The sequence below is a fragment of the Coturnix japonica genome, chromosome 31 (assembly GCF_054131305.1).
Source record: "Coturnix japonica strain WE chromosome 31, WE-NBRP24, whole genome shotgun sequence".
NCBI lineage: Eukaryota > Metazoa > Chordata > Aves > Galliformes > Phasianidae > Coturnix > Coturnix japonica.
Genome location: NC_140693.1, coordinates 6,182,252 through 6,206,009, shown reverse-complemented (window position 1 = coordinate 6,206,009; position 23,758 = coordinate 6,182,252). Strand labels below are relative to the sequence as shown.

Below are 23,758 nucleotides of genomic sequence, written 5' to 3'. Positions count from 1 at the left end.
AATTTGAATGACACAATGAGGTGGAAAATGCCACTAATCAGACTCATAAATGGCCTGGGTTGCAAAGGCCCACGGTGCTCATCCAGTTCCAGCCCCCTTCTTCCTATGTGCAGGGTTGCCAAGCAGCAGCCCAGGCTGCCCAGAACCACATCCAGCCTGGCCTTGAATGCCTGCAGGGATGGAGCATCCACAGTCTCCTTGGGCAACCTGTTCTAGAGGGCCGTTCCCTTCTGATTTACTGGAAATGTAGAGAGACACGAGAAGAAAAAAAGAGAAGGGAGGAGGTTCAGCAGTGCATGCAGGTGTTCTAAATCTCATGTCCAAATCTGCTGTCAGACTGTAAAATCTTTAGCTTTGTGATATGATGTGAAATGATATGAAATTATATGATATGAGATGAAATGATATGAAATGATATGCCTATCATTTCCCAAGGCAAAATAGAGGGAAAAGTGTTTTCCTGTCATAATGAGGCATCACGATGCTCCCTGTGAAGGGCAAGTACAGTGAAAATGGGGAACTGGAGTTAGCTCTGCAGCAGACTACAGCAAAACGGTGTGACTGTTGTGATGTCCCTGCAGAGAAAGAAGACGTGTTTACAAACAAGGACAAGGTACAAGAGGAGGTGAAGGCTGTACTGACTCAAAATGCCACGCTGAGCTGCGAGGTGGCCCAGAAGAAGACGGAGGTGAAGTGGTACAAGGAGGGGAAACTGATCACCTGGAGCAAGATGTTCAAGGTGGAGTCAGAGGGCAAACAGCGTCGGCTGGTGCTGAGCCAGGTGGAGAAGAAAGATGCAGGGGAGTACAGCTGCGAGGCTGCTGGCCAGAAACTCACCTTCAAGATTCATGTCACAGGTAAGACAGGTGTTGTCTGAAATACAGCAGAGAACAGTAAAGTAAAATCTAGTTTCTATTATACAGTGATCCAGTTGCAGTAGTCTGTGCTGAGGATTTTTCCCTATACTTGATTGCCTGGGTTTGTAGAAAGTATTTGGTTTTAGTCTCGCACAACGACCTGTTTCAGTCTGTCTGTAGAATAATAATTACTGATATATGTACAATGGAAGCAGTATTCAAGATATTATTCAAATCTCTCCTGTGCCTGAGGTCCCAAACTGTAATTCCTGTTCACCGAAACATTTGACTAAGCTAAGTATGTGCAGTGAGGCTGGAGTGCATGTTGTGCGTGTAGCCTTTCATGGCAGGAGAAGCAGGAACTTCTCCTAGTAGTACACTGCCTTTTTACTATGCCTTTATGTTGGAGGCTGCATCTGGATAGGTGAGTCTGCTACTCCCAGTAAGAGACTTGGTAGAGCTGACTATTCCCAGAGCTCAAAGTAAAATAGATATCTGGAAATCACACACAAAGAACAAAGGACTGCGTTGGTGAGCATATTTCCTTTGTGCCTTTGACAGTCACAGTTGTGGCAATGGTAGAGGCCATGAGGAGTCTGTTCAGGAAGCCAGGAGTACTGTTCTGGGTCATGAAAAGGCAGCCAGTGGTTTGACTATCACATGTTTATGTGTTTTGATGTTTCACAGTGGGTCTTAAGTAAAAGGAACTCAGGTTTTGGTTGCCTGCAGGACAGATGTTCTTTTGGGTTCAATATGTTTGCATAGTGACTTGCAACCATGGGACTGGTGTTCAAGGACCCTCTTGGTTCCTTCAGTTCCTGGGTTCTTTCTTGCCTAGATTTGACACTTAGTTTCAACAGAAGAGCTGATATTCTCTAGTGAAGGCTATTAGTTTGGGCACAAGTGGTAACCTAAACCTGTTCCAACCTGTACATACAAACCTGCAAGATGGTCTCATTTCAGTCCCTCAGTCAATACTTTTTCTTTTCTTCCCTCAGAGCCAAAACCTGTGTTTATAAACCAGGAGAAGGTGCAGAAAGACGTGAGTGCTGCCCTGGCAGCAAGTGCCTCCCTCAGCTGTGAAGTAGCACAGGATCCAAGCGAAGTAAAATGGTACAAGGATGGAAGACTGCTTGCCTCCTCCAGAAAGTTCAGAATGGAATCTGTGGGCAAAACACGGCATCTGGTTGTGGAGCAGCTGGAGAAGAAAGATGCTGGAGAATACATCTGCGAGGCTGCTGGCCAGAAGATGACCTTCAAGTTGGAATCAACTGGTGAGCATTCGCTTTGGGAGCACTAAGCAGCTTTGGTGGGATGTGGTTGGGGTGGAATGGGTGGTTTCATTGACATGAGAGAAGAGGCAGTGATGCTGTGAAACCAGATGGATGATGCTCAGCCTGGCCATGTGCCTCAGAGCTCTTTGCTCAAGGAAGCCAAGTGTAGTTGTGGGGTTGCTCTCAAGAGCACAGTTTGGTAGGGATGAGTTGGCGGTTGGACTAGATGAGCTTAGTGGTCTTTTCCAGCCTTAGTGACTCTGTGGTTCTCTGCTTCAGGAAAGACCTGCTCTCTGACTTACACACGTGTCCAAGTCAAGGATGCAGCAGAAATCAAATCTGTATCAGAAAAGGCAGAATCTCGTGCCCATCTTACAGTTAAAGGTAATTATGCTTCTGATGACGATTTTGCTTAAATTATCTTATATTATAAACCAGCTAACATCCTTTGCTTTAATGTCTAAGAAGTTAAACACCACCAGGACCTTTCACAGAAATAAAAACTCCTACCTACCTACCTTTCTGCCCACAAAGTATCCAGCTTGTCTTTTGGGATTTACTTTTGCTAAGTAAAACAGATTATTTTCTTAGGAGGTTGATTTTCTACCTCTAGACTTGAGATTTGTGTTTGAACGTTGAGGGATAAAAAACATAGCTTGACTTTTTCTTCATTTTTTCTGTCTGTTGTAAAAGAGCACAGGGTTCTTTTTTTAATATATACAGTGTTAGGGTATATATATGATGTTAAGTGCGATAAAGAAAAGGGAGACATTTGAGTTAGCACACTACTCAAGAATTCAGTCCCCAGCTTTGCCACTGTTACAATTATAAGGGCAAAAACATTCTGGAAAATGAATTTCTCTTAAGTAGAGTCATTACGTTTGAGCTACAGAGACCTCTACTAGGAGAAAACTTGTTGTTCAGAGCTAAGTTGCTGTATTTAACCAAAGTAATTATCAATGTCCGTGTTTCATTGAACCTCTTTTCCATTTTGTAATGCGAGGAGTTTGATATCGGGATGGGAAGGTCATGGTTTGATTTGGATGTTGGAGTAAGAATCAAAAGATCTGGGCTCTCTTCAGGTTGTCAGTCTTATTGTCTGACTTCTTAACAACATTCCTTTCTTTCTATTATTTTTTAATGATGTTTTAAGGCATTTTGAGCTGATAGGTGTAGTGTTCATGTGCAGTAATGCTGACATGAGTAAGTAGGGTGATAATGTAAGGGTTTTTTACATTCCTTCTAAATCTCTGCTTTCTCTTGTTCCATCTTTCTTAAAGAGCAATCCATTAATCTAGTGAAGGAGCTGTGTGATGAGGATGTGACTGAGCCTGAAGAAGCCAAATTTGAATGCGAGGTATCCATTCCTTCTGTGAAACCTCGCAGGTGGTATCTACGTGGGAAGTCTTACAGGCTGGCGGAAACTTGATTATGCAGCAAGAAGGCACCATCCACCGGCTGACCATACTGAAAACCACCACTGATATGACAGGCACCATTCAGTTCTCAATTGGCAGATCCAAATCCACAGCCAATCTGCTTGTTAGAGGTAACATATCCTGGCTTGGTTTACATCATGAAGATGAAGAATTAATTAATGTCCAGTCTTCCTTCACTGGGGTCTTTGAAATATTGTGTGTGTGTCTGGAGGTTCTGCTCCATTTCCAGTTCAAAGTCATTGGACACTAAATGAGACAGCTGCGTCTCAGTAAAAGATCTGTATGATTAGTTGTGATGTGCTTACTATTCAGATCTACAGAGCTGAGGTTTTGTCCTTGGCTATACCAAAGAAGTTAAATCAGGTGAAATTAATTGTATTTCTGAATTAGACAAGTTTAAGTTTGGTAGCACCTAAATTTGATGCAGTTTGTCATTGATTTTATCTGAAAGAAACTTGCAGGCTTTTTATCTCCTGTTGTCCCCAGTGTAAGAGTCTCCATTCACATCCTAAAGTACTTATTATATTTTCAAGTCACTCTTATTTGAATAAAAGCCTCAACTGGGAGCAATTTAATAAGCACAGAGCAAGAGCTGGAGCTTGCATTTGGTAGATACTATACAGTATTACTTTATAGAAATGTAATCAATGGCCTTCCCTATAGACAATCATTTGTTTTATCTTTAGAGTTGTTCAAAGAACCATTGTGAACATGAAATTAATTGGAATGGAATAGAAGCAAGAGACTTTCCTCTTCTTCCAATTGTCCTCATCCTTTCTTCTCTTCCACCCCTGCTTTTCAGATTACCATATACAAATCACCAGGAAGTTGGAGGACAAGACAGCTTTGGAATGTCATTCTGTCATCCTGTCCTGTGACTTCAGGCCTTCTCCAAAGGTTGTGAAATGGTTCAAGGGCCACACACCCATCGAGCCCTCTGAGAAGTACAAGATCAAGAGGGATAAGCATTCAGCAGAGCTCCAGATTCTGAAGCTGAAGCCCGATGATGCTGGTGTGTACAAGTGCAAGGCGGGAATTGCAGAGACTGAGGCCACGCTGACAGCTGAAGGTATGAGCATGGAGGGTGGCCTCTTCCATGTCCTATTTCACCTCAGATTTCTCTTCTTGAGGTTGATTTCTGCCGTTCTCTCCTGCTAACTTTGCAAATGTATAAACTTCACTGAGAAGATTACACAAAGATTATCTAGTCCAGCCGTTCTACCACATCCCAGTATGCTTTATAGTAACAGTGGTAACAGTTCACCTTGTTTCCCTACAGCCCACGATGTAGAAGTAAGGAAGCACCTGCAGGATGTGGAAATTGAAGAAGAGAGCTCTGCTGTCTTCTCCTGCGAGCTGTCCCATGATGATGAGGATGTGGAATGGTTTCTGAATGGCAACCTCCTTTACACCAACAATTACAATGACATCAAGAACGTTGGCAATTGCTGCACACTGACAGTGAAGCAGGTTAAGCCTGAGGATGCTGGCCCAGTGACAGTGAAGTCAGACAAGGTGTCAGAAAGCGCACCTGAAGGTGATAGGTGGGTCTGATCACACCCCTCCTGGATGCAAGAGATGCTAAGGAGCCCCAGTTCATTCTATTGTGCAGCAGTCCTGCTTCTAAAGCTCACCTCTCTGGGGTGACAAGACATCAGGGGCTTTCTTCCAGTGGAAGGTTCCATTGCAGCAGATATCAACGAAGGAGGATGGTTTTGGTGTCCTGCCAAAGCATTCCATTGCTTTTTATCATCATTTTACTTAACACAAGGAGAGTTACAGGAGCAAATTTTTTTACTGCTTCAGTGCCATGCAGTGTCAATGCTGTTGTCTCCAAGGATTTATGACTGCAGGGAGAGATCATTCAGTGTGTGTTTTGCCTCTGGAATGACTAATGACCAGGCTGTGAGCAACCCGATCTAGCTGTGAATGTCCCTGTTTATTGCAGGGGAGCTGGGCTAGATGGCCTTTAAGGGTCTCTTCCAATTCTAAGGATACTGTGATTCTAATCTGCTCTCCCCAGTAATTAAGCTCTTTTACTCTACGCGCTCAGTGTTTGAAGGATTTCCTCTTTCTCCTTTCTTTTGCATTTGGTGGATCTTTTTTCCCCAGTGTAAACCTCTGATGTGTGAAATAGAAGATAGATAAAAGGAGTCAATAAAGAGGAAAATCAAAAGTGTTCAGCAGCTTATCCTCTTAATCCTGTGGCCTGCTGTATGAGCTCTGCTCCATGTGAGGGCAATGCCAGCTCTCCAGCTTTAGAAGAGCTGCATCCCAATAACTTCATATGATATCAGTCCCACCCACAGCAATGCAGGCTGTCCCTCCTGTTCCCTGTATTCTCCTACTGATTAGTTCAGAATTCCTTAAAGTGTATTCAGTCAACAGACATGAAACCACTTTAGGTTCTATATTGGTGTCGTCAGTAATGGTAAAGATTTATTGATACCTCTTTAAAAATCTGAACACAACTGGAAATGTCTCAACTTCTGTATCACGTTGTTCTGTTTTGCCTGTTTAATTGCAGAGAAGCCTGCTGTCTTCATGAAGTGTTTGAATGATGCTTTTGTTGAGGAGTGGGGTGTGATTAAATTGGAATGCGAAGTCTCTAAAGAGAAGGTCAAACCAGTGTGGAAAAAGGACGGTGTTGTGCTCACTTCTGGCAACAAGTTTGAGCTGCTACAGTCTGGGAAGACCCTATGTCTCCTTCTCCATGACCTCGAGAAGTCAGATGCAGGTTTATATACCTGTGATATTGGCACTGATGTTGCCAAGTCAAATGTCGGCGTTCAGGGTAAGTACTGTGGAAAGTGAAGGAGTGCTAAAAGCACATTCAGTGTGGTCACTATGTCTTACACCTATTCCCCCACGAGCCTTAATAGTTTCTACAATAGAACTGTATTTCTGCAATTTAGCGCAGTGATGTCTGGAAAATTCCCATTGCTTTTGATGTAAATGTATCTCCTTTTGCCATGAAAATCACAAAACACGTCAAGAATGTCCTGGAAATGTTTCCTTTCTAAACATCCCTAAAATGGAGAAATGGTTTGAACACCAGTAGGGGTAGGATGGTAACAAATTAGCTAATAGAAACATTTAATGTCTTGTCGTAGGCAAAACCCTTTTTCTCACGCAGCATCCTAGAGTTGTCCTCTCTGTTAGGTTTTTCCCTCTGTAGCTCATTGAATCTTCATTGTGCTCCATGGACTGAGCTGCTCTCCTTGTAGTTCTTCCAGAGCAAAGACAAGAGATTCACGTCTCTTTTTTTTTATAGCTTTCCGGTAATTCTGAGAGGAGAATGTCTTAGAGAATACATCAGTGAGGAACGCAGCCATGATCTGCAAATCCTGAGTTCAAACACCAGTACTGCTACTCACATTGGTCACGAATGCCTTTTCTCCATCTAAACCTCATACTAACCTATCTCTTATCTTCCAGAGCTGAATATTGGCATTAGCAAACGGCTGAAAAACAATGAAATCCAGGAGGGAGAAGATTGTACTTTTGAATGCATTCTGTCCCATGAAAGCATTGATGAGTTCAAGTGGACACTGAATGGAAGCAGAGTGGAAAGCGGTGGGCGATTTAAAGCTTCTAACGTGGGTTGGTAAGAGACTCTCCTTATCAAAAGTGTGACTCCTACTGACTCTGGGGAAGTCGTTTTTATTGCCCGTGGTCTAACCTCCAAAGCCTCTCTGTCTGTGAAAGGTAATGAGATGGGAGAGATTCTGGGGTCTGATTCCTTCAACTGTCTTCTGATAAGATTGTCATGAGAGCTAACTCATAATATGGTTAAAGTGAATAGCAACCTTCTACTTGAACCTTGAAGCACTGAGAATTTCTCTTAAAAATAAGTAAAAGGAGGAACCATTTTACACAAATGTGAGAACTACCCAAAGCACTGGGGTAGTGTTGGAAATGGGCATCTCACTACAGCTTGTTCCATTACCAGTAAATCAGGAATGATCTGTTGAGGGAACTGTGGGAGCAAATATCCTCTAAGTATAAGCTGAAGGGATGGCCTTCACATCATCTAGCTGTACAACAAATTCCTATCTAGAACATGTGCATCTGAGAGCATCATCTGAGGCTCCCAGTGTGATCAGTGGAGAGAAGGAAGAGGCAGTTTTCAGACATGGTTCATCATCCTCAATGGGGTAGATTTAAGAGAGAATTAATGGTGCCTGGAATTCTATTGTCTGTACTTTACAGATTACTGCTGGCTGTAGGATGGCCTCTGTTGCAAGTGCCTCTCTAACTTATCTCCAGCATGTAGATGCGTGTATTTTGAGAGAGGCATCCTACCCTAAGTGTATGTTACTCAAAAAGCATGTTTTCTTTCAGAAAAACCTACTGAGGTAACAAAACAGCTGGAGGATAAGACAGCAGCAGCAGGGCAGGACATCAGCCTGAGCCGTGAGCTGTCGAAACCAGATGTGAACATCAGGTGGTACAAGGATGGCAAAGCAATCAGAAAAAGCCAGAAGTACGACTTGCAGCAGGAGGGAACTGGGGCCATTCTGATCATCCATGACTCTACCGCCAAGGACAGCGGGGAGTACACCTGTGAGACAGAGGACTCTGAAACAAAAGCCAGGGTCACTGTGCAAGGTGAGTTGAAAAGCACACTGGGGATGGCATGTAGAGAAGTCGAGGTAAATATCTGCAGCCTGTGGGTGATGTTTTTCTCTTCTGTTTCCTTGAGCGGGATCAATTCTTAGTTTTGAGAAAATATGGTGGATTAAAATATTTTAGTTAAAATAATCTCTAAACTGAATGATAAATGGCATGAGAAAGCAAAGCTGAGAACTAAGCTCCAGAAGAGAAAACAAAGTCAAGTATGGCATATTTAGAGACAGGTGAAGAACACTTGAGCGCACTGAGGAGTACTAGCATACTCTGGAATGTCTCTTGGGCTCCCTACAGCACACATACTTGCTCTGGGGCATGTCTGGATGTCTGTAGAGCTAATTGCAGGGCCCTGAGAAACCTCTGGGGCACATTAGGGGGCACTGGTTTCCATGTGAGTGTTTCCAGGTTCCCAGAAGTCAACAGGGAAGCCTTTGGAGACCCCTTGGGAAGACTCAGTGGGGCCCTAGAGTGATGTAGCAGCTTGTGTTGGTTGCATCTGCTTGGCAGGGAAGCGATTTCCCTGGTTGGAGCTGACTGACTGGGAGGTGATTCCCTTGGTTTAATTAATTTAATTACCTGGATTATAATTAAATAACACTGTTCAGCGTTCAATCAAGATTATATTTTTCCAAAGTACTGCAGTCGTGCATCTGTAGCAGCTTTCCTAAAATATATCGAGTTTATTCAAAATTCCAGTGATGCTCCTAAAGCACTTGAAGTGCATTTGAGGTGGCGAGTGACAAAACAGCTCTGAGAGAATCATCATCAAATCAGAACATTGGAACGGTAACTAATAGCAGAGATTCTGATAAGAATATTTAAATTTTCAAATTACCTTTTTCTAAAGTTGTATTTCACCAAGTTTCATCAATATGCACACTGAAGAGCTGACTTGCTATGTTTCTTTTCATAAAAAATCATGTGTTACAATTGAGAAAAGAAGGTATAGCATGTAACATCCTCCAAGTAAAGTGCAAAAAACATTTCTTCACAGTTCCAATTAATGTCTTATGTTTTGTTCAGACTCACTAAATGATGTATTTCAGGGTACATCACATGGGAATATAAGAAGACTATTCAGAACAGGAGCTGCAGAGCAAGATGAACAGCATGTGAAGGTAAGGCCGGGAACCAAGGACACAGCTTTTGTGTCACTCAGCCACCTGTGGCAGAGGTCAGGATTTCAGCAGGGATTTCTGCAGACGTTCCTTGAACACCCCCAGGGTGGGTGACTCCACCACCTCCCTGGGAAGTCCATTCCAGTGCCTGGCCACCCTTTCTGAGAAGTAATATTTCCTAATGTCCAGCCTGAACCTCTCCTGCCGCAGCTTGAAAACATTCCCTCTAGTTCTATCAGTAATGACACGAGAGAAGAGGCCGACCCCCAGCTCACTGCAACCTCCCTTCAGGAAGTTATAGAGAGCAATGAGGTTTCCCCTGAGCCACCTCTTCTCCAGGCTGGACATTCCCATCTCCTGCAGCCTCTCCTCATATGGCCCCATTGTGCTCCAGACCCCTCACCAGCTTTGTTGCCCTTCTTTGAACACGTTCCAATGCCTCAGTGTCTTTTTCTCAGTGAGAGGCCACAAACTGGACACAGAATTAGAGTTGTGGCCTCACCAGTGCTGAGTACAGGGGGACAGTCACCTCTCTGCTCCTGCTGGCGTCACTGTTTCTGATGCAAAATGTATGTAAGTGTCACATGTGTGACATCCTTTTTGATGGAGTTCTGTGACTGGAGTTCAACGGATTTGAGAGCTGACTTGAAGCCTGTGGGCATCACCCAGGAGTTGGGGTGAGAGGATGAGGCGTAGGAACAGGAACCTCTTTGGTCGTTATTAACTCCCAACTTTTTGGTCAGGAATCTCTGTGTGTTTCTTTATTATGTAAAGAACAGAGTCATTATGCAGCTTGTGAATGAATTGATTCACGCCTACTGATTGGTGCTGTTCTCTACAGGGAGCTGCAGTGGAAATGGACACTTGTGGTCCACTGTCCAGCCCCCTCCCGTGTTGGATTTTCTGGGCTTTGAGACACGTCTTCCAGATGCACTTTGTGTTATTTCTGATGTGTTCACCTGTTGAGCTCCAGCCCCAAAGGAGGATTCAAGTACTACCATTGGGAATGTAGTATTTCTTGCTAAACAGAATTCGTGTGCACCCTTGTCTTTCGTCTGCACAAAGGATCTTGTAATCATCTCTGTCTGTGTTTCTTTTAGAGCCAGAGATGGAGCAGAGAGGAACACAGACTTGGGTGGATCTTCATTCAGGAGCAGGGACACGTCATGCTCATCTGAGGTGTCTGGCTGACAGCAAGAGCAGAGAGGTAAGTTTCATAGGGTCGCGTGCCCATTTTATTTTATTTTTCATTCATTATGCATAGAGGCGTTCCCCAGACAAAGTGAGCATTTCTCAACTGGACTTTCTAGAAATGAGCTAGGCAGTGAAAATGGGTTTGAAGCATTCCTAAGAGCCCCGCAAGAGAATGCTGAGAGTTAATCTGGCACCCTCCTTTGGAAACGTCCGTTGTCTGTCAGCTCTTCAGCTGTGCCCTAACACCTCCCATTGCGCTGCCACACCAGGATAGAATTCCAAGCCCACACTGAGTCCTGGAATGTTGTGGTGCCGTGTTGGAATCAGACGTGACCACGTGGTCTTGGCTCCCCGCCTTGTGGGGGGTCATGGTGGACCAGGCTGTTGGCCGTTGGTGATGTCATAAGCGGCTGGAATGAGGGGAGGAGCAGTGCGTTCTGTGTTCCTTTGTGGGTGAGCTAGTGGTCGGAGTGGTTGGTTGTCTTGTTGTTCTTGTGCCTTTTGTGCCGTTAGTTAGTTAGTTTTGTTAGTTAGTTTTGTTATTTAGTTAGTGTTGTTAGTTAGCGTTGTTAGTTAGTTACTGTTGTTAGTTAGTGCCGTTAGTTAGTTAGTTCCGTTAGTTAGTTAGTGCCTTTAGTTAGTTAGTGCCGTTAGTTAGTTAGTGCCTTTAGTTAGTGGCTTTAGTTAGTATCTTTAGTGCTTTTTCTTCTCACCGTCGTGTGCAGCAGCTTGTAGGTAAGCTGAGCTGACGTGGGATGGATGGGTGGGCAGTGAGGTGTTGAGAACTGCTGGCTGTTTGAGCTCACAGCACCGTATTGCTTACTCTTGACCATCAGACGTAATTTTCCCCGGTACACACGTTCCAAAGGGGGTATCAGTAAAGTTGGCACCTGTCCCGTGCTTCTTCCATTGTCTTTGCTCAGTAGTGGAAGCATTGTAAAGTTGCTGGGCGGACAGGCATCACGTAGCCTGAGACTCAGCATGTCTTGCAGCAAGTGGGTGGGACAGTTGTGCTGTGTGTGTTATTCCATGACTGTCTTAGCCCTGCTCACTGACCTGCTCTTTCTCTCTCCTCTCCTCACCCTCCGCCCACTGCCTCGGTGCAGCTTTTGCTCTCATTTCATCCAAGCAAAGCGACAAGGAACTGCTGCAGATAGCTTGAAGTGATCTCACTGCCAGGTACGTGCCATGTTTTGTCCCCCCGCATGGTTTTGCCGCAGGGTATGCGCGGGTAGCTCTGAAGAAGTCTGTCCATACTGTGCTGTGTGAATAGAGAAAACAGAAGTGTGTTTCTGCTCTGTTCCAGCTGTTCACACTTGCTGTGATGGGTGCTGCGTGCAGTGGGATCAGCCGTGAGCCTGAGTTGGCGGCGACGGAGGTACAGTATGAAGCTCTGGCCAGTCTTTTTTCCCTGTGTTGAGCCATTAGAAGGAGCTGCAGGTGTACTCTCCTGCAGGAAAGAATGGGCCAAAAAGGGCCTGGCCACCTGTCTGTGCCAGTGCCATTGCTGATTAGTCTGGGTAGAGAGAGATGCATCTTTGCATGGCCTGGCAATGCACGCCAGAAAGGGAAATAACTGTGATGAGACGTGCAGCTCCTTCTGAAGTGCTCCTGATAAGGACGGAGCGCATTTGCTGCAGCTTTCTTTGCAGATGTGCTCCTCACCTTGAAATCCTCCTGGTTTGTCCTCATCTCCTGACCACAGCCTGTGCTCTGTTTTGCAGGCTGATAACATGCGGGAGCCGCAGCTGGTGCGTGCTATGTCATCTTTAAACGTACCAGCGATTGCGGCAGCCCATGTTATTAGGAGCCACGTCGCCCAGGGGCTGGATGAGCTCTCTCTGGAGGTAAGCAGTTCCAGGCGTTCCTTGTTGTTGTGCACAGAATTATTATAGAGTGTGAACGCCTTGGGAATACTCTCATATTTTGTGTCGTAGAAGAAGGCTTTTGTTTTAGCTGTGCTGAAGCTGGGATTGATGTTTCAATCTTTTGCAGGTTGGAGACATCGTGTGCATTGTTGATATGCCACCAAAGGAGATGAGCCCCTGGTGGAGAGGCAAGCGTGGCTTTGAGGTAGGCACACATTTTTGACTAGAGAGCACAGCTTCAGTAGAGTCGGGAATCTCCGGTTGGAGCTGCTCTGCCTGCACAGGATGGCTTCTGGATGCAAACAGGTGCCCTGTGTCGGTGTCAGAGGACCTTCCCTTTGGCTCTGGGCTTGGGCTAATGCCCACCTGTCTTTTTGTTCTTATTACAGGTTGGTTTTTTCCCTGGTGAGTGCGTGGAACTCATCAGGGGAATACTGCCCGAGTCCATCCTACATTCATTGCCAAAGCCAGGTGCGTATTTTACATTTGACAATGCGGGTTAGTAAAATGGGGTCTGAACGTGGCTTTCAGGGGGTTCATTAATGCCCGAGTTGAGCAAGCTTAGAAAGAGAACTGCATTAAGCTCCTTGGGCACCTCCAGGGATGGGGAAAATCAGTTCTTGCGTGTCTTTGTTGGGAACATGCTTTCTGTTGTTACGTGTTCTGTTGAATGTGTTGCACTCGGCCTCGTCCAACCGAGCCAGGGCTGAAATGAACTTGTTTTTTTGTTTTGTTGCGCAGAGCCAAAGAAACGGGGCAAGTTCATCTCCTGCCTTCGTTCCCTGTTGAAGGCCTGCCCCAGGAGAGCGAAGCAGCCTGAGCCTCCAACATTCTCGGGATCCATGTCCCTGCTTGACATCGTTGAGAGGTATTTAGCCAACAGGACTTGAGGGCTGAGCTGTAGGAATGGAAGCATCCTCTGCTGATTGAAACAGAGCGCTTTTCTAAGCTGTGTTTCAGCAGAAACCAGGCATTGCCAGGAACAGGCAACTATTGGCAAGGGTTCGGTGCAGCTCTTCCATCACCCTGCACCACGACTGACAGCATGCTCTGTTTTCTCTGCAGAATGAGTTCTCCCAGTAAGAGGGCAGAGTCAGCAGCTGGCAGTTGGCGTTCCTGCTTCTGCCTGGGCAAACCATCCCCTGTGGCCAAACGCCAACTGCAGAGCAGTGCCAGGGAGCACTCTGAAGCTGAAGTCTTGGTCCTGGCAGGTAAGCATGCAAATCCAGCTTTCAAATCACTGCTTGTCAGCAACACAGGTAGAATTCATGCTTTCAGTGGGCTTGTACATCCTTCTGGCATTCAAGCCTGTGCCTGACATCTTCAGTTGACCCCTGTCTTTCCCAAATGAGTCTCTTGTCAACACAAGAGCTGGACCTGCACGAGGATCACTTTCAAGACAGAGACACTGTTGCTAGAAGCCTATTTGCTTCTGCCCACAACCACTGCATAGCCAAATGTCAAGAACCTGTTTCATGATTCATCTTGTGAAACCTTGACACTAACTGCTGTGCGTCTACTCCTTCCTAGGTGACCCGAGCCCTTGTATATCTCCAAGACGCCAGGCATGTTACGATGCAGCATCCTGTGATTCCATCAATGAAGAACTGTTACTAAGCACAGGATGCTGCAGTTCAGATGAAAGCCTTCCGTATAACATCAGTTATAAAGAGAAGAATGCCATCATCGTTGAAGCTCTCGTTCATCCCATACCTGTTGAAGCTGCTGACCTGAGCCTGCCAGACTCCTCAGGCACCAGCCTGAACCGAGTGCCTTTCAAGGACAGCCCAGCCCAAGCACAGCACGAGTGCCCCGACAGCAGCACAACCATGCAGGCTCAGGTCAGCATTACAGAGGAGAAGCCAAACATCTTGGAGGGGGAGGTAGAATCAGGCCAAGAGTCCCAGGCTCCGGGCAACAGCACGACTTCTGAGACACTCTCGTCAGACAACAGAGAATGAGTCCCATCTTTCCTCCAGACCTCACACCCCCTCCTTTTTCCTATTGAATAAAGGCACGCTCGTGCTCAATCAACGCCTTGACTGAATTCTGAGTTTTCATTCGCAGAGATTGGGATGAGTACAAGAAACAGCAAGACAGCTCAGCTTGCAACGCTCTGGCTGTGGGGTGCGTGCAGGGACACTGTAACCATACAGGGAAAGGCTTCCACTGCTTCCTCAAGCTGTAGTCCAGCCCTGCTACTGCTCTGTGGCACAAAGCCCTGAGGGATGTTCCATATTGTTAACCTAAGTGAAGCCAGCTTCATGCACTGTGTTTTGTTGTTGCTGGGTGAGAGGGGGATGCACGTTGGTGAGAAGATGAGCATTGCTGGATCTGCCACGAGTGTCCCTTCTGCCTCTAAGAATATGTCCTAAGTAGGATGTGAACACTGCTGGCACTTCCTCATTGCACGTGCTTGGAGGATCTTCAGTTCTTGCACATTCAGGATGTCTGTCAGTGACTACGAGGAAATTCTCAAGTACTAGGAATTCCATGAAACAGTTGGAACGGGTAAGTGTCATCTTTGTACAGAAACAGCACGCCTAACAGTCTGTCTCACCACTCTAGAATTAATCTGAGAATAGATTAACAGCTCTTGTCAGTTCTCTAAGTCAGGTTTCATTTGTATAAATTTGAAATTCGTTTTTTAAACCAGTTGGAAATTGTAATGTTATATTAGAGAAGAATTCACACTCAACTTTAAGCATCTGTGTTTTGATTTGTAGGTGGTTTTGCCAAGGTAAAACTCGGGCGGCATCTTCTTACTGGTGAAAAAGTTGCACTAAAAATCATGGAGAAAGTTACTGTAGGGGTAAGCCAAAAGGCATTTAAATATGAGAATATCTTCTGTTGGAGTTGTGGAGTTCTCAAGAACACGGGGGCAGGTGGGATGGTACATACGAATGCAGCCTACTGGTCCCATTGCCTTTTGAAAGATGCTGTAGAGCTGGAAAAAGTTTAACAGAGCACCACAAATCTTGTTGCTGGTTGTTCAGAGGGCAGTATTCTCTGGCTTTAAAATGGAGGAAGTTATTACATCATTACATTACATTACATTATTGTTACATTATTACAGCAACTTTACCAAAATGCCAATGAAAATGCTGAATGTTTTACTTTTCATTTTTCACAGCTCTGTTTCAGAATTTCTATGGGAGTGATGTCAGTCATTGCTGAGTTGATGTTGAATTGTGTACTGTCCCATATGTGCTTGTTCTGTTCCACAGCAGTCAGATGTGGTACCTGGTATGTCACAGTAGTTAGCGATTTCATCGCTTGCTTTTATGGTCTCTTAAGGATGACTTGCCTCATGCTAAAACAGAAATTGATGCCATGAAGAACTGAAGTCATCAACATGTTTGCCCATTGGATCACGTAAGAGAGACATCAAAGAAATATTTATAGTCATAGAGGTAAGAAATAGTTTCTGCTTTCTGTGCTGTCTTTCTTACTTATCTTTCTCTGATACTCTCTAAATGCATTTTCAGATAACCTTATCTTACAGGGAAGCTGTTTGATTGCATTGTTTCTAAGGACCGCCTTTTGGAAGAGGAAGCTCCAGTCTTTTTTTGACAGACTGTTTCAGCAATTGCTTCTGTTCACAGTCAGGGTTATGCCCAGAGACCTCAAACCAGTGAGCCTGAACTGCAGTCAGTCTTCCATAAATAATAATGAATGTGTTTTTATTTTTCTGTTGGCAGAGAGAGTTACAGTACTCCACTCCATTCCAGTGGATTGCAGGAGAGAACTGAAGGGGGGAGAAGTAACACAAAGTAGAACTCATGGGTTGAGATAGAATTATGTACTGAGATAGAGAAAAGGATAATAGTTATGATGAATGCAAAAGCAATTGCTCACCACCTACCAATCAGTGTCCAGTTAGCCTCCTAGTAGTGGAAGAGATTTACATGAAGTTCTACCCCCTTCAAAACTCCTTCCACAATATGTCATATAGTATGGAATATCCTTTGGCCAGTTTAAGTCAGCTGTCCTAGTTCTGTTCCTTCTCACTTCCTTGGGCTCTCAGCTGAGATTGACTGTGGCTCTGTACAACGCTGCCTGGCAGCAACTGTAAGCATCACTGCGCTATCTCCATTGTTTCTCTAGAATGAAAACGTAGTATTATATCAGACACTGAAGAAGATAATTCAGTCCCAGCTGAAACTCAGACAATAACTTGTGCTTAGGATTCTTTCCCTACAGGAAATGTTAGATAATTATTGCTATTTGGTACTGTGTTCTGTAGCTGAGCTGGATTTTGTTATCCTTGAATAAGTATCTTCCTCTGAAAGGGGAGTAAAACATGATGCTCCTAATGAGCGGAGCAGAGACACAGATCTGATCTGAGTGTTGGTTTCCCATTTTTGTGATGCTCTTTGCTGCAGTTTGTATCTCGAGAGAAGCCCTTGTGGTGTCAGTCTGTTGTGTAACCTGCTCTAGTTTTGTGCCTCAAGGAAAAGTGATCCTTTAAACAAATGGTGGCTATACAGAGGGTATGGGGTGAGATGCATTCCTCTGGCCCCATCCAATGGATTTTCTGTCACAAAGATCATTCTCCCCAGCTTCTCTTCTCTGAGTGGGAGCTTCAGCCCCCTGCACAGGCTGGAGGTCATCCATAGAACTTGCTTCAGAGTTTGTTTCAGGTTGTTATCCTTCCTGGCCAAAAACCAGATACAGTATTGTAGATGTGGTGCAATGAGTGTTGAAGCAGGAATGACTTGTCCTGGTCTGGTTGTGCTGCTTTTTAATGCAGCTGATGATCTTGTTGTACTTCTTTTCTGTCAGAGCACACTGCTGGCTTGCATTCAGCCTGTGGTCTCTCACCACTTGTCCTCCTAGTCCCCAGGTCCTTTCCAACAGATACAAGCTAGTATTTCCCACCTGGGATATTGGAAGATGGGAACTTGCCAGCAGTCAGTGAAGATCTCTGAGACAGCGAGAGCGAGCGAGCTTTGAGTAGACTGGGAACCACTGTCCACAGCAGGAAATAAGAGAAGAGAAAAGATGTTTCCTTGGGCACTTGGGTGGAAATCATTCCTGACTGCTTTCTCATCCACCGGGAAAATCTGCTGATTGACAATTTGAAGCTGATAGACTTTGGACTCTGTGCAAAGCCAAAGGTAAGAGTATCTGTTAAATCAAATACAATGTGCCCCCAAGTAATGCATGTTTGACCACCGTATGCAACAGGGGCTTGTCCAAACAAACTCCTTAAAATCAAGCTGTTTCTGTGGCTGACATGTCATTGCATCTTGTTTGGATTGGCCTGAACTGTATGAGAGTGGTTAACAGATTGCTCAGAAGCACAGGTAGATAATTTTCTCTAGCTAGACTCCCTGTTTTCATAGTCTAAGCTGTAGATAATCTTGTAGGTATATCACCTGTCTTATGCAAGGGTCTGTAATAGGAGCATGGGGTTGGTGTGCCTAAGGAACCCTCTAAGGAACTGCATGTAGGATGAGATTGTGGATAGAATAAAATGACTTTTGCAGGTGACGTACAAATCCTGTGATTGCATATGCTTGAACTGAATTGTTTCTTGATCTTCAAACTGATTTCCAGAAGCCTTTATTAACATGTAAGATGGGTGCTGGTAAGAAAGAATGGGAAGACTGCCTTACTGATTCCAAGAGAATTACTTGTCCTCAAATGATTTTTCCTGGCCAAAGTTAGAGCCTCTCACAGGTAATCGAGACCAACAGGCTGTTGTTGCACAATCAACAGGCACAATCAAGATGATCAGCTGAGGAAAATAAAGCATCATGCCAAGGGTACTAGATAAGTGAGCAGCTTGAGATCTGCACATTTATGTGATACTCATGGTCTTAGACAATATTTGTTTAGTGAGGTCACATTGAATGAAAACAAAATCTAAGATTAATGAAAATATACAAAGGAGAAGAAGCCTCTGAGGCTTCTGAAGTGTTATGACCAGAAGACATAAACTCTGTTTTTGAAAGAGCAATTTGCTCTGTTAATTATCCATCATTTTTGTGCAGTCTGTTTTGTCAGACTTGTCTTTAGCTTCCAAGTTGTATGTGAAGACTTGTTTGCACTGTAATGCACAATGTACGAAAAATTGGGAGATGAAAATGTGAAGAGTTTTTCTATCTTTGATTTCATGTCTGGAATTTTGGAACCCACTACTTGCAGTTGTTAATCTGTCCAAACTGGTCTGGTTTGCAATGCCCTCATACTTCTTGAAAAGCTCTGCTGTTAAAGGCAGAACAATTCCTACAAGTGCCATGGCCCCACTGTTGTTCTAATTCTTGTTTCTTTGTTTTCCACACGCTGCTTTTCAAGCCTCCTTTTTCTTTACAGTCCAAGTGAGAATTGCACTGTGAGGTGTCTGAACCTTGTTGTGCCTATACATAAATAGAACAGCAGCAAAGCCTGACAGGTGACTGTGCTGACAGCTCTCGTAGCCAGTAACACGTAACTGTGCTAAATCCCTTGTGATGGCTTTGATTTAATTTTTGCCAGTGAAATCCTTGTAAAAGGAACTGCAGCAGTGTGATGAGCTAAGGTGAAGATGCTGGTTTTAGTAGTGCTCTAAGCTGAGTGGAAGGGCAATTGAATGAGGGTTATATGCTTTCTGTGGACAATAAGGTTGTGGTGCTGTTGGGGTGGGTCCAGAGGAGGGGCCACTGTGATGATCAGAGGGTTGGAGCAGCTCCCCTCTGAGGAAAGGCTGGATTGTGGCTCTGGGCAACCTGGTCTGGTGGTTGGCGACCCTGCACATAGCAGGGGGTTGGAACTGGATGATCTTTGAGATCCTTTTCAACCCAGGCCATTCTATGGCTGTACAGTTCCATACTGGAACAAATATAAAATGCTAACTATGTAAAACATGGAGTCAAACCTGTGTGATTTGTCCACACCAGGAGGTGAATAGAAAACAATTTGTAAGCTACAAAGCTGCTTGCATGAAAGGAAAAGAAAATAAAACTACAAGAAAAAGGGAAAACGTTTCTTCCTGAAAATAGGAAGAATAATGGACCTGACATGAAATTTGGGTGAAGCTGCCTGATTTTATGAAGCTATTCCCATTATTTTCTTGGTGCTGTGTTTCCCAAATGAGTGGTTTCTGGCTGTGCTGCAGCACCAGTCTGCATGTGAACATCAGCTCTATTCACCATCTGGGAAGATTAGGACTTCCCTTCTCCCACCAGCACCACTGAATTACAGTTACTCAGTGGTTAAACAAAGGAATCCTTAAAGAAGGGTTTACAGCTGTCGTGTTATCTGAAGTGCTTGGGGCATTCTGATGCTATTAAGCTCTATGTATTAACAAGTTCAAAAAGAAAAGGTAGGCATCTGATTGTTGTGACAGTTTCTAAGTGATTTGGAAAGCTGTACCACCCAACCACTCCTTCTGTTTGATGGAGGTGACAAAGCTCAGTTTAATTTCTGACTGCTGTTTAAATCCTGAAGGTGGAGCTGGTTCCTGGAGCAGAAAAAGCTCGGAAGCTGTCCCTCCTACAAGCAGGCACCTCTGAGCAAAATATGACATCTCAATTTCTGATGGTAAGGTCAGGAGATCTGATTCCAGCGTCTAGCTTTCAGCTTCATGCTGTGTTAGTGGGACCTTTGGCATCTAGCACTGACCAACAGCAACTGACAGGCTGGTAACAGTGCACCCCAAAACAGTTATGTGTCTGTTTATGTTATGAGGGAAAATTGCATTGCATTGAGATTTCCTATTTTTACACTTTGCAGATCTAACTAGCTGCTGGAAGAATCCTGTACGCCTTGTTCACACCATTTTCAATGAGCTGGATGAGTCTGTTGTTGGCATTTTAATACCATTGACCAGGCAGGCAATATGTATGGAGTATTTGGCTCTCTCTACAGTCATGAATGTTTGAGTATCTTCAACATGTGGCTCATTGCTTCCATTTCAGGCTGCCCAGAGAAGCTGTGGATGCCTGTCCTTGGTGTTGAAGGCGAGGTTGGATGGGTGATGGGCAGCCTGAGCTGGTTAGTGGGCAGCCAGCCCATGGCAGGGTGTTTAGAACTTAATGATCTTGAAGGTTTCTTCAAACACAAGCCCTCCCGTGATCCTATGATTCTGTTATTTCATTCAGGTTTATTAAGATGAGATGAGTTCTCCTAAATGCGCTGTTCTCCATATGATTATAATTGGAGTCTAGATGGGTGACTGAAACCAGACACCAAACTTTCTGATGGCCAAAATGAAATGAAATCAATCCTTTACTGTGTCAGTAGTCTGTAACTAGAGCCCATCAGGTAATTCCCAGCCTCCTGCCTGTATCAGTGGCTGCAAACAGTGAAAAAGTCTGATGGGATTTTAACCTCTAAAATGTTCCAAAGCAACCAGAGGGTGAATATATTCACTATGCAAATACCTGCAAGAATAAGCTTGTCATGTATGTCCTCAGGTACCACAGTAGTTAATGGTGGGACTCAGTAGGTCATGCTGAAAGTTGAGTCTGCTGATCATGAAGGTCTTTTCCAGCCTACATGACCTTATGCTAATATTTCTGTATTTATTTCTGTTCAGCTCCCCGAAAACCTCCCACCCAGCCCCCAGCTGACCCCGTGGTGAAAAATAAAACAGAAACCTCAGTGACGCTGGCATGGTCCCCTCCGAAGATGCAACGCCCCATTCCAATCGATGGCTACATTGTGGAACCCAATAAACTAACTGGCTTCACGTGGGTGAGGTGCCACGAGTCTCATGTCCCCATCCCAGAGTTCACGGTGAGCAATCTGTCTGAAGAGGCTGATGATCAGTTCCGAGTGTCTGCAGTCAATGCGCATGGACAGAGCCCGTCTCTGGAATTCCCAGGGAGCGTGCACCTTGGTAAGCACAAAAACCCCAATGGAAATGGGTCAGTGTGTGCTGAGCAGCTGTGTTGGTTCCCTAAAGATGTTTCCTTTGACTTTAAGGATAGTAGTGCATTAACACACCAAAGTCTTTCCTTTATTACTAGTTCTCCTGTCAACCTCCAGCTACCACTAAAGTGATACAAGTTCTGTTTCTGTGACAGAGACATGAATATCCTTATCCTTTGATATCACACATGTGCAAGAGGCAGAACTTTCTGTAACAGATTTGAAGCATAGAAGTGCTTCTTCCAGCACTCATGCAAAGGGAGAAGTAGAAATGTACCTATGATTTAATCTTCCATCTCTAAATGAGATACCAGACTTGCATCTAAAGAGCATTAAGACATCCATGTTGTTCTTCCTCAGACCCAGTCCTGGCTGTGAAATCCCCCCTAACAGCTGGTGAAGCTGTACCTGGAGGGGATGCCATGTTTACTACTGATCTTACAACAATGTGTTGCAGCACTTGGTACCTCAGTGGTGAAGTCTTACAGGAAAGCGAGACCTGCATCATCAAGAGAACCCAAACTACTCACAGCCTAATCATAAAGAACATCACCAAGAATGATGGTGGAGCAGAAGTGAAATTTGTTGCCGAAAATGTTGATGTCAGCACCAAGATGAGAGTGAGAGGTATTTGCTTTGATCCTTCTCCTTTCCTCTTACAGTCAAGGCATAGTTGCTGTGATCTGATGATTAGAACTGGGGCTGCAGGCATTCACTGACTCTACCAAATACCTGAAATTGCATCCCATGGACTGCCGTGAGTCCTGGTAATGACCTGAACATGATAGCACTGAGTGTAGGGTAAGCCAATCTACCCAGCTGCTTGGTATCTGAACCAGATTGCTTCATGCCAGCTGATGAATGTCTGCAGTTCACAGCTATTGGCCAGTGCATTCAGTCACCAGGTTTACCACTGCATCACCATAGAGCAGTACTTTCAGCTCCAGGTTCAGACAGCCTTTCTGATTGCACTGGAATAATTTAGAAGTAGGGGAGCAATCATTCCAATAATATCTCTATCAATCAGCTTTGCATGACAAAATAGAACAAATAAACATTCATGATGGGAGGACCTGTTTGTCATTGGGTGGAAACCTCTGCAGAAGCATGTTTAGAGCATTCTTAATCAGTAGAAGGAGATGTTTGGTTGATTTTTACTTAGTAAATCCGGCAAGAAGACCAAATGAAATATCTTGAATTGCTCAGCACTGACACAATGATGAGTGCAGGAACAGAAGGTGATACTTTTTCAGAGATGTTGCAGCAAACATTGACCACGTTAGCCTGATCTAAATTGAACTAACGAGGCCTTTGCTCCTGACAGGTGCTGCAGTGAGATTTACCAAGAAGAGCAAAGATGTAGAAAAGATCTCCGCTCGGCTGCGTGAGGAAGCCAAACTTCAGGCTGAGCTTTCAGACACAGGCGCTACTGTGGAGTGGATGAAGGATGGGAAGGAGCTCAAGGCCAGTGAAAAATATGAACTGCACATTGTGGGGAAGAAACACACCCTGAAAATTCACAACGTCTCAATGGATGGTGCTGTAAGTTGTCAGTGCATCTGTGAGGGGGATAAAATGCATGAGTTTGCATGATGAGGCTCTTCATCATCTTCTGCTGGCTTGTCACCCTTGTTGATCCATGGAGAAACAAGAAAGGCCTAGAGTAGTGTATGCACTTTGGCATTGGAGAGCTTACTTAATTGCTTCTTCTCAAAGAACAAACTCCAGAGAGGCAAGGAGACATCTCCAAAGAGAATTGAATAATGGGACTGAATTTATGGAGAGCAGGACTTCCTGCCAAGACTTGTCAGCTAGTCTTAATTTTGCTTTTCTTCTCTCTGTCATGTTAGCATAATATTTCATACTGGCAGGTCTGCCCAAAGAATTAAATGAATTAGCTGATGGACGTTTCCATGTGCTTTGCACTGTAATGTGACTATCAAATGAGTAATCAATGCTGTTATTTTAAAATCTGTGTTGGCAAGCTGTAAGACAAACAGCTGCTGTTGGTAGCTTGGTTACTGCAGAATCAGCTTTCGTGTATCTCATAGATAGGGAAGAGACCCTTAAGGGTCAGCTAGTTGGACTCCCCCCGCAATGAACAGGGGCACCGCAGCTCCATCAGGTGCTCTGAGCCCTGTCCATCCTGACTTTGAACATCCTCAGGCTCACCAATCTTATACCTATGCCACACACTCGCAGTATTTCACCATTCAGCATCGCCACTTGTATCTTCTCTTGTTGTAAATCAGAGCTAGCTGGTAAATCATCTGCTGTGCGGGTCAGCTGTGTCTCTCCCATGGGCATCACGTGGCTGCTGGGAGGCTCTGAAGAGCTGCAGCCAGAGGTGTGTCACCCGCTGGGCCTCGTGCCCAAAGGAGCCCACAGGAAAGTGTTGTTGCAGTTTGTCATGCACTGCACTGCCATGAGACTTGACGTGCCAGACATCCTCTGACACGTGAGCTCCTGCATCCAGGCAGGACATCTGAGACGTCTCCTTCAGCCTGACGTGGCTGC

At 44.7% G+C, this 23,758-nt stretch overlaps 2 protein-coding genes across 3 annotated transcripts in view; both read left to right on the top strand.

The window, feature by feature from the left end:
* Positions 1–1,808: 1,808 nt before the first annotated feature.
* The window catches only part of LOC146755717 (obscurin-like), a 35,450-nt gene continuing 13,500 nt past the window's right edge, over positions 1,809–23,758 (top strand). Inside the window, exons 1-4 of one of the 2 annotated variants that reach the window (XM_085525334.1) lie at positions 1,809–2,131; positions 2,411–2,515; positions 3,412–3,680; positions 4,373–4,633. In XM_085525334.1, coding sequence (XP_085381460.1) covers positions 2,014–2,131; positions 2,411–2,515; positions 3,412–3,560 — 372 coding nt within the window. In that variant the 5' untranslated portion in view covers positions 1,809–2,013 and the 3' untranslated portion in view covers positions 3,561–3,680; positions 4,373–4,633. Of the gene's footprint in view, positions 2,132–2,410; positions 2,516–3,411; positions 3,681–4,372; positions 4,634–23,758 lie in introns of those variants that run through there. The other variant, XM_085525332.1, reaches the window with a different exon arrangement.
* Positions 13,174–20,404, top strand: LOC146755718 (rho GTPase-activating protein 32-like). Its single transcript, XM_085525339.1, has 4 exons — positions 13,174–13,250; positions 13,448–13,593; positions 13,913–14,033; positions 20,389–20,404. Exons 1-4 carry the CDS (start codon positions 13,225–13,227, stop codon positions 20,402–20,404), a joined length of 309 nt encoding a protein of 102 aa, XP_085381465.1. The 5' UTR covers positions 13,174–13,224.